We start from the raw sequence: 10,457 nt of genomic DNA, 5'->3' as shown, positions 1-10,457 counted from the left end.
ACTTAACTAGTAATAGCCTACTGATGACCAGAAGCCTCCCCAACCACCTAAACAGTCAATTTGCAGCTATTTTGTGTTGTATGCATTATACACTGCGTTCTCACAATAAAGTAAGCTAGAGAAAAGAAACTCACAAGAGGGGCGCCTAAGTGGCTCAGTCAGTTAAGCGTCCAACTTCGGCTCAGGTCATGAGCTCACTGTTCTTGAGTTCGAGCCACTAATCGGGCTCTGTGCTGACAGCTCAGAGCCTGGAGCCTGCTTTAGATTCTGTGCCTCCCTCACTCTTCCCCTCTCCTGCTCCTGCTCTGTCTCTCTCTCTAAAATAAGTAAACATTTAAAAAAAATTTTTAAGAAAATCACAAGAAGATAAAATGTATTTACAGCACTGTACTATTAAAAATCCGCATATATGTGGATTTATGTTGTTCAAATCCATGGTTTTCAGGAGTCACCCGTATTTTTTCTTCACATTGTAATTTTATCTTTCTTTGTTTCTTTATTGCTGGAAACCATTTCTCTGTTGTTCAGATGCTTTAGGACGCTTTTCTCTTTGACGGGGCCACCAAGAAGGAGGGAAACCACCAGCGGGCAGAAGAGCCAGGGGGACGCTCAGCTGGAGGGACAGGCCAGCGGAGAAGCAGAGGAGTGGGGCTGCGGGGCGGGGCTTGGGGGCTGGGGCGGGGCTGGGACGGGGCGGTGGGGCGGGGCGGGGCGGGGCGGGGCGGGGCGGAGGGCGGGGCAGGACTGGCTCTGGGTTTTGCTAGGGGCTGACCGCGCGGAAGGGCCTGCCCCGCGAGGGGCAGGCCGAGTTTCCATTGGAAATCAGGAAATCACCCCCGCTGGTGCTTAGATGTTTCCAGAGCTCCGCGAGGACAAGGAAGGTGGCACCATGATGAGTGAGTCTAGCTTTGCAGGGAGCTGGCAGCCTGGGCTGGGGTGGGGGGCAGGCCTCCCGGACCCCCAACCTAGGACGGCTAGACGCCCCGCTGTTTTCCTTCGTTCCCTCCACCTATTAACTAGCTAACTCACTCTCCGTCTCTCTTCCCTGTTCGTGTCCCAAGAACGGGCGGCTGCCGCTGCAGTGGGAGGAGGTGAGTCGCCTGGATCCCCTGCGTCGCCGGGGAGGGGACTGCGGAGATGCAGGTTGGGAGGGCCGCCGGGGTGAATGTTAGGAGCAGAGAGCCACGCTCACAGTGTTCCCGGGGAGAGGACGCCTGATCCGGGGCCTGGCTGCACCCTTAGGCCTTCTAACGAGCGCGTAGAGATTTCCTTTGGGGGTGTTGTTTATACAAACTGCAGTGGTATATTTCACCTCCCACATTTACACACACACGCACACACAGTGACGGGCAGTGACTTCCCGGGTATCTCACTGCCACTTCCTGGGTGGGCCTCCCGTGACCTCTTTGTCCCCCACCTGACTCCACATCCCCCCCTTTCTCTTTGCTTTGGAACCCCCCCCCCCCCCCCCCCACCGAGCTGCCGTGTCCCATCGATGTTCAGAGCAGACAGGCCCCTGAAACTGCCAAGGAGTTCGGGAGGGGTCCCTTCCCCTGGCCCGCGCCCCGACCCAGCACCTGTTCCCCGCAGTCGTGGCCGTGGGGGCCGTGCCCGTGGTGCTGGGCGCCATGGGCTTCACCGGGGCGGGAATCGCCGCCTCGTCCCTAGCGGCCAAGATAATGTCCGCCGCCGCGGTCGCCAACGGGGGTGGAGTCGCCGCGGGCAGCCTGGTGGCGACGCTCCAGTCGGTGGGTAAGTGTTGGGTGGGCGGTGGACAGGTCGGGGGAGGGGTGGGGGAGCGCAGGATAGTGGGGAGAGGAGCAGAGCGAGGAGGGCGTTCACCCCAGAGGCTAAGCCTGAGGGAGGGCTCAGCTCCCTCCAGTTCCGTGGTTCTCATCCTCCCGGGTCCTTTGACTGTCCCTCACTGTCCTCTTTCTGGCTCCTTCTGAGTGAAGTTTGGTGAGAATGGAGGGGTAAGGGGCTCTGAGAGGGAGAAGAAGGGAAGGAGCCCAGGGCTCTGGGTACAGCCCTATCCAAATCTGACACGGGGGTGGCCTAGGTGGGTCCTTTCCCCTCCAGGCCTCAGTGGCCTCCTGTGTAAGGTGAGGGGACCGGTCGCTCACTGGATCTTTGGCTGACTGTCCTCTGTCTCTAACTTCCCATAGATTCACCCCCTCTCCTGTCTTTGCCACCTCCAGCATCGTCTCCCCAAAGTGGAGCCCTGGGGGTTTCAGAACCTAGTGGAGGGATCCAGGTCTCTGGGCCTCAGACATCCAGAGGGGTCGGGGCCACTGGCCACTGCAGGTTCCAGTACTCACCCTCTGTCTGTTCCTCAGGGGCAGCTGGACTCTCCACATCATCCAACATCCTCCTGGCCTCCATTGGGTCAGCTTTTGGAGCCTTGCTTGGAGGCTCAAAAAAGGAACCTTCTTCCTCTTCCCCAGCAGAACCCGGGTCTGAAGGGGAACAGCCAGGAGAAACTGAATCCCAAGTTCAACCTCCAAACCCCCCGCTCAGTTCAGAGAAACAGGAGAAATAAAAATCGTGTGGATGCACCACCATGTCTTTGCTCCTTGCAGCCCTGTTGGGGGGGCGGGGGGGGGGGGACTGGAGTTTTCCAAATCACCCCATCCTCCCTACCTGCCTTGTGGAGGGGGTAGAGGCAGGCTAAGCACAGAATCAGTTGGCAGGAGGCTTTGATTCATCCTAGTCTCACAAGCGATGACCACATCCAGGCTGTATACACCCAGGACCATTCTTTGGCCTTCTGTGGGCCTCACTTTCCCCCCTCATTGAGTGATGGGGGTTGACAAAAGTTCCCATTGGGCAGCTGGGGTCAGGGGTAGCCAGGATACATATTGAGGCACTGACGACAGAGCACTTTGCCCTTCCTTATGTATGGACACTAGACATCCTGACTTTGAGGTCAGGCAGGGAAAGGCCAGTGTCTTCCTCATATCAGGATGTGAGCAAGACGCTGGCCTTTCCCTGCCTGACCTCAAAGTCCCGTGGGGAGGCTGGCAAGCAAATCACCAGGACAACTTAGTATGTTGAATGTCACAGTGGGGCTCTGGGCGCTTCCAGGCAAGGAGACTGAATCACGAATGGTCACTACACCGTGTCTGGAAAAATCCTCCCAATTCCTACCCTGGCAACAGGTGCGATTGGTATCCCCTGTTTCCACTCAAGTCCAAAGTGAGGGCTTACTTCCTGCCAGAGAGGTCTCTTCTCTGGAGTTGCTGTTTGTTTGTTTGTTTGTTTTTAAGAATGAGATATAACATAAATAGAAATAGAAATTCTAGAACTTCTGCTTACACCCCAGTAAATAGTCTGGGGGCCTCTAGGGGCACCCTCTGCATTTTGTAGACTCCCACCTGTGGACGTATCCAAAGGAGAGGCCACTTAGGATGTAGAAAGCTGGAGAGAGCGTCACTCCCAACCTACAACACGAAAAATCCAGACAACCTACTGTGGTAGACTCTGGGTCTGGAGTTCAAGAGAGCAGACGCAGGATTGCAATGTGAGAGGCTAACGTCCAGGAGGAGACAAGAGCCCCGAAGAAGGGTCTTTGCTCTGTTTTTATTAAGATCGGAAGGCTGGGGCGCCTGGGTGGCGCAGTCGGTTAAGCGTCCGACTTCAGCCAGGTCACGATCGCGCGGTCCGTGAGTTCGAGCCCCGCGTCGGGCTCTGGGCTGACGGCTCAGAGCCTGGAGCCTGTTTCCGATTCTGTGTCTCCCTCTCTCTCTGCCCCTCCCCCATTCATGCTCTGTCTCTCTCTGTCCCAAAAATAAATAAACGTTGAAAAAAAAAAAAAAAGATCGGAAGGCTTACAAGCGTGATGGACGTGCAAAGAGAGACAATGAAACCATGAACATTAGCTCATGGGCGTGAGGGAAAGGGGGTTTTGAAGATATGCGGTGTTAGGGGTTTGGGTCAATACAAAACAAAATCCTGGCACTGGGAGGAAAGTTGTTTACAGCAGGCATGGGGCGCCACCTCTGTTTACCTCAACTGGCCTAGGGGACAAGAAGGAGCATGCTACCTCAGGGTCAACAAGGCACCTTTCTTTTGCTATTAGTTCCTTTCCGGGCAACTCCGGCTACTGTGGTCTACAGTCCTGTTTTCCTGTTTTTGTCCTTCCTGTGAAAGCACCTTTCTGTGATTGTGCTAAGTTGGGGGGCATTTCCGCCCTGAATCCCTAATCTTGTTTACCTCAGTTTTGATGCTTTCATCCCAAGGCTTTTCTATTCCTATACCTTTGTCCTATACTGGCTGGCCTTTGCCCTGTTGACCCAATCTTGTTTACCCAAACTTGGGTGCGTTCATCCTGTGGCTTTCTAATTCTTTACGCCTTGTTAACCCATCGGTGCAGGCTCAGGGAATTCTTAAGCTCGTTCCCCCACGACCTACAGAAAGCAATTTTATAAAATGTATATCAACTTTAAAATAAAAATAAATAACGTTTCTTGAACCCCTCAGAGCTGGCAGGTCTGCTGGGCGCTTGCAAGAAAGACTTGTGGGCAGGCAGAAACCCACAGAACACTTCCCTGGCGGAGAGGAGGCTGGGGGTGGAGGGAGCTACCGCCTTACCTCCCTGCTCCCCTGGGGGACGAGAGCCTCATGCTGCTGGGGGTCGGGCAGTAAACCCCTAAGCTCCCAGAACACAGGTGAAAATCACCGTAGTTGGAGGGGGAGAAAAGAAGAATACCTCCACCCCCAAGGTCGGGGTGCTAAACCCTCCTGGGCGCAGAGCGAACCCACCCACAACCGGGGGAGGGACAGAGCTACTGAGAAAATCCTCTCCCCAGACTTGCCCAGACTGAGGCCCGATGGGACCGCAGAGAATGCCACTATCCCCGCCGCCAGCCTGGCAAGTAACAAGCAACAGACGTCTGCACGGTTGGGGGGAGCAGGTGTCCAGGGAGACCCTCTCTGAAATGCACACACCACACACCAAAAGGAAGCCTAAAGCTGAGAATGGAGCAGACGCTGAGAAACACCAGCTCCCAAGGGAAACACAAGGTGAAGCTAGTCCCGTGGTAGCCATAGCAACACCTAAATCCACACCCTGCGCAACTTCCGGTAAGACGGAGCTCCCTAGGGGAAGAGGCGCACTTGTCTCCTGACATAAATACTCTTCACTTCCTGGTCTCCACTGAGCTTGCGCAGCGGACGGTGAGAGCCTTGCCCCCGTACCCCCTGGCACTCACCCTCTAGCCCTTGCTGTCCCCTACTGCCAGCGCCGATGACCCCTTCCCAGGCCCCCAGCCCTGGCTGACAAGACAGGCTGGAAGCAGGGTGTCGGCTCCCGCAGAAGAGACTTCAGCCAATGATGGGTTTTAGTTGGGGATGAACACCCCTCAGGTGGGACAACTCAGGCCTGCCCTAGACTCCCGGGGGTCTCCCAGGGGTCTCCGGATAATCGAATCTCAATTGCCCACAGTGCAGACTCACTCATGAATGGACCCTTTCATGGCCGCGGGTCTTTCTCCACCTCATCTTTCATCCCCTCTTGGTGCCCCCTAGGGTCACCTCCCAAACACACCGCTGGCACTTGAGTCCTCGTGGTGGAGCCTCAGCCCAAGACAACGTCCCTCCCTCTCTTCAGGCCACTCGGGAGCCCCCAGGGCTGAACCCAAAACAGCCACAGTGCTCCATTAGACTGTTCCCGAAACTTGGCTGTGTTCAGGCCTTATTCATCTCCTTGCTGCAGAATGAGGCTCACACAAGAGCCACTACAGTCTGTCTCACAGCGACCCCCCCCCCCCCCCCCCAGTCCGGACTGGACCCAACCAGGTCCAGATCTGTCAGCCTTCCAGCAGAGAACACAGCTCAGGCTCTGAGGCTGGTTAAGGATTGTAGGGTAGGTCACTCAAACGCGTGGACGGTCCCTCAGTCTTTGCAACTGTCAGGAAAAAAGCCTGGGACAATTTCAGTTTGAAAAATGTTCCTTCTCAGGGCACCTGGCTGGCTCCGTCTGTTACGTTGTCTGACTCCCAATTTTGGCTCGGGTCATGATCTCACAGTTCGTGACATTGAGCCCCGCATCGGGCTCGGTGCGCCTCTCTCTCTGCCCCTCCCGTGCTCATGCACACACGCACGCACTCTATCTCTCAAAATAAATAAACATCTGTTAAAAATTTTCAAAAAAATACAAATGTTCCTTTGCAATTGCCTTTTCCTTCAGAAAATCGCTGTTACCAAAGACACTCGAGAGAGTTGGGCTGGGGCTGGCCCAAAGATGGCTGAAACTGGTGAAGTCGTCCACCTCCCCCACCCTACCTTGAACTTCTTCAGCAATTTGAAATGGTTTGGTTCATCAGGTAAATAATTTTATCTCCCTGAATACAGGCTAGTTGCTGGAGGAGGCGGCTGGGAGAGAGCTGGTGGGCAAGAAGCCAGTTCAAGGCTCCCAACTGGAAATAAGCCACAAAGCCAGCCATTCTCAGCCTGTGGAAAGATGCCCATCTTCAACAGCAGCAAGAGTTAGGGACTCTGGATCATTTCTTCACAAGTTCTTTTAATAAGATCTATAAAACAGGGGCAGCAAAAATCTTGGGGTGCAGATTTTATGTGATGAGTCATGGGCAATGTCTTGACCGTAATAGATCTGTTAATTTTTTTAAAGTGTGTTTACTGGGGCGCCTGGGTGGCTCAGTCGGTTGAGCGTCCGACTTCAGCTCAGGTCACGATCTCGCGGTCCGTGAGTTCGAGCCCCGCGTCGGGCTCTGGGCTGATGGCTCAGAGCCCGGAGCCTGCTTCCGATTCTGTGTCTCCCTCTCTCTCTGACCCTCCCCCGTTCATGCTCTGTCTCTCCCTGTCTCAAAAATAAATAAACTTAAAAAAAAATAATAAATTAAAAAAAAAAAATAAAGTGTGTTTACTTATTTTGGGGGGGGGTCGGGAGGGACAGAGAGAGAGAGAGGGAGAGAGAGAATCCCAAGCAGGGGTTCCAACTCAAACTGAGAGATCATAACCTGAGCCAAAAACCAAAAGTTGGATGCTTAACCGACTGAGCGACTCAAGCACCCCATAGTAGATCTGGGTTCTTTTTTTTTTTTTTTCAATTTTTTTTACATTTATTTATTTTTGAGGGACAGAGAGAGACAGAGCACAAGTGGGGGAGGGGCAGAGAGAGGGAGACATGGAATCTGAAGCAGGTTCCAGGCTCTGAGCTGTCAGCACAGAGCCCGATGTGGGGCTCGAACCCACAAACTGTGAGACCGTGACCTGAGCTGAAGTTGGACGCTCGGCCGACTGAGCCACCCAGGCGCCCCTTTAATATTTTTTAATATTTATTTATTTTTGAGAGAGAATATGAGAGAGAGAGCAAGCAGGGGAAGGGCAGAGAGAGAGGGAGACACGGAATCTGAAGCAGACTCCGGGCTCTGGGCTGTCGGCACAGAGCCCGACGCGGGGCTCAAACCCACAAACTGTGAGATCGTGACCTGAGCTGACGTCGCACGCTCAACCAACTGAGCCACCCACGCGCCCCCCCCATAGTAGATCTGTTTTTAATGTTATTTGTCTTGATCCTCCTGTTCCAGCCGTTTTAAGTTGCTCTGTGAGTATCCGGGGTGCCTTAGAGGTGTCTCCGAAGTCACTGTGGGGACTCAGGAGGACGGTAGCAGGGCTCCCCTTCTTCTCTCACCCAGACTGGGTGCTAATGCAAGTCATAGCATCTCCACCCGCAACCTTCCTGGGCCAGCTACATTCCCCTCATCTCGGGATCCCTCTCTGTGCCCACTGCTTTCCACACTCTCAGACCAGCCACTGTGGTCCCCCGTGGGTCCCTCTCCTCTCCGGTGGGGAAGCCGGTGATGAAGCTGCATTTCGGTCAGAAGGTGAGTGTCTCAGGGCTCGGGGCGAAAGGAGAGAGAGGGCCAGAAACACTGCTTCTCTTTCGTGTCTGAGCCTTCCTAGATGTCTGGTGTCAGGCTCTCCTGCAGGGGTGTGCTGGAAGCCGAGCTACCCAGCCTGAGTGGCAGGGCCCGGGCTGTGGACGGACTGGTGACTGCAGGGCGGCCCGCCGACAGGGAAGCTTCTGGTACTCCCGCTTTTAGGTAATTTGGCCTTAAAACTACCTGGGGTATTGTCTGTTGGGGAACGGCCCTCGGCAGGCCCCCTGGAAGGGAAAAAAAAAAACCGTTAGGGAAGAAAATAAGATTCCGCAAGAAATTGTGCGGCCTTACGTTTAGCCCTTGCCATTCCCCATGGAGACTCCTCTACTTGCAAGAAGGATAGCCTCATGCATTTGCCAGCAAAGGCGGCCAACGAAGGAGAGACATATGGATCCGAAAGCCCCACTCCGGTAACTAAGGAGCGTATCTATGCACACAGGTCACTCTGACCCCTAGGCCCACCTGGCCCCCCGGAGGCATTCCAGATGGTGATTGAACCTAGTCGGTTAAAGTACAGAATGGTTCATTGGTTCCTAGGTGCATTGTCTCTCTGAGAATGTATAAGGGGTGGATTTCTAAGGCCCTCTTGGCCCCCTTCCTGGCACCTCGGACCCAGGCGAACACTTTTGTTCTTCAAAACCACGAAGGGTTCAGGGAAACAACTAAGAGGTCATGTCCCTGTAACTGTTCCACTTGAGGTGTTGAGAGATAAATGGCCTCTAGTGAGAACAGCAAAGCAAATACTTTACACATTATAGATAAACATGGATACATGATAAAAACAATAAAAGAAATTAATCAATAAGCAAAGGGCAGGAGGGAACGTTATGACAATACAATCATGTTATTCCTTATTGGGTGATTATACAAAGGGACAATTTTAGAATTGGGTAATGTTAGAAAAACATAGATGACGTATGTTACAAGGAAATCATTCGCATATATAATGCCGCGTTTACTGCAATAAATCGGCCAGTTCAACACACTGCTGTTGTGTGTCCATTTTTATTCAGTTTTTATTTTAGTTTAGTTTTTATTTTATTTTAGTTTTATTTTAGTTTTTATTTTATTAGTTTAGTTTAGTTTAGTTTTTTATTTTAGCGTTTCATTTTAGTTTTTTGTTTTTGTTTTTATTTTTGTTTTGTTTTATTTTCACTTTTTTGCCGACGCCGTTCATCCTCCGGGAACCCCCGGACCTGCTGGAGCTGGACTCCGGCAGGGGTGGCTCTTATCCGCTCAGGGGCCACACCTTAATCTGGCTGAGACTTTCAATGAGTGCCCCTCTCCTCACGTGTCAGAATGTGAGCTTTTCTTTTCCTGGGCTGGTAAGACTCCCGAGAAGAATCTTCCTCCCTTTATTCTGAGCGTTGCAACCTGGCCACCAGCATTCTGGGGACCCATCGATGAAGGTCGAGGGTCTCAACGCTTGTAGGAGAACTCAGTTCTAGTACAAAGGTCCTGCTCTCAGCAGTACCTGGTGCCCCTTGTCCCAGAGACCCAGCCTTGCCAAAAATCAAGTGCCAGTGGTCTGCTGGAGGGGATCTCTGGGGATCTGCCTCATTCCTGTAACAGACGTCCAACAGACTTGTGCTGGCCCACTGCAACGCCACCTTCCAGAAGCTGAGCCCTGGGGGGTCATCCCGGGCAGAGCTGCCTCTTTCTCCCCTCCTCCACTGACAATTTAAGATTCAGCTTTCTCGGGACTGCTAAGTGGGGAACCACATGGCTGTGTGATTTCCAGCTCCTAATGTAGTGTTACTGTCACCTTCCCGCTCCTCTTTGCCCTCGTGGTTCTAAGCATCTTTGGTCTGTTACCGTTATTTTAGTGGTGTATGGAGAAGGAACAGGTAAATGCAACCCTCTGTTGGACTGATTCCTCTATGGTCATCAAGATACCCAACTGTGTTCATTAGAATATATGTCTGCTTGGTGTGAAAGAGACCCTCTTGACTCGAACAAGGGAAGTTTCTTTCTGTTACTCAGTCATGAGTCTCGGCTGGGGTGTAGGGGAGAGGGTGGCTCTGCTCCTGGGGGCCCAGGCTCCTGCAGTCTTGTTCTGCCTTCCTTAAGGTGCTGCTGTCATCCACTGGTTCATGATGGCCACTCCCCCGCCTGCAGCAGAAGTCACGGGAAGGGGACTAGGGGCAAAGGCAGGTCCACCGGCTCCCCTTTAACTGCGTATGCCCAGAGCATCATATACTTCGTTCTACTCATCTTTCACCGGCCAGAAGAACCCAGCTGAGTGAGCACACCCAGCAGCAAGAGAGACTGAAAATGGCAGTCCTTCCCCTGGAGATCATGCACCTAACCGGAAATCAGGCCCAGAAATCACGTGAGCCAGAAGGAAGGAGTAGGCATTGAGCAACTCCCAGCAGCCTCTACGGTGTTGCTGAAGACGCCCATCTGGACAGGAGGCCATCCTAGACCCGCACAGTGAGAATGTGCCTCCCTATGCTCCTCCCTGCAGCATGCCGGCCATCGTGTGCCGGAAGATGGTTAGCTGTGGAGGGGCCTGGCTTCCCCTGATAGCGGGGGCACCTGCGGGCAGGCAGGGGC

At 53.4% G+C, this 10,457-nt stretch overlaps 1 protein-coding gene across 1 annotated transcript; it reads left to right on the top strand.

The window, feature by feature from the left end:
• Positions 1-748: 748 nt before the first annotated feature.
• Positions 749-2,555, top strand: IFI27L2 (interferon alpha inducible protein 27 like 2). Its single transcript, XM_045451945.1, has 4 exons — positions 749-896; positions 1,062-1,091; positions 1,591-1,752; positions 2,337-2,555. Exons 1-4 carry the CDS (start codon positions 851-853, stop codon positions 2,537-2,539), a joined length of 441 nt encoding a protein of 146 aa, XP_045307901.1. The 5' UTR covers positions 749-850; the 3' UTR covers positions 2,540-2,555.
• Positions 2,556-10,457: the final 7,902 nt, after the last annotated feature.

Source organism: Leopardus geoffroyi, chromosome B3 (genome assembly GCF_018350155.1).
Source record: "Leopardus geoffroyi isolate Oge1 chromosome B3, O.geoffroyi_Oge1_pat1.0, whole genome shotgun sequence".
NCBI lineage: Eukaryota > Metazoa > Chordata > Mammalia > Carnivora > Felidae > Leopardus > Leopardus geoffroyi.
The sequence above is the reverse complement of the archived record's forward strand: the minus strand, read 5'-3'. Positions and strand labels throughout refer to the sequence as shown.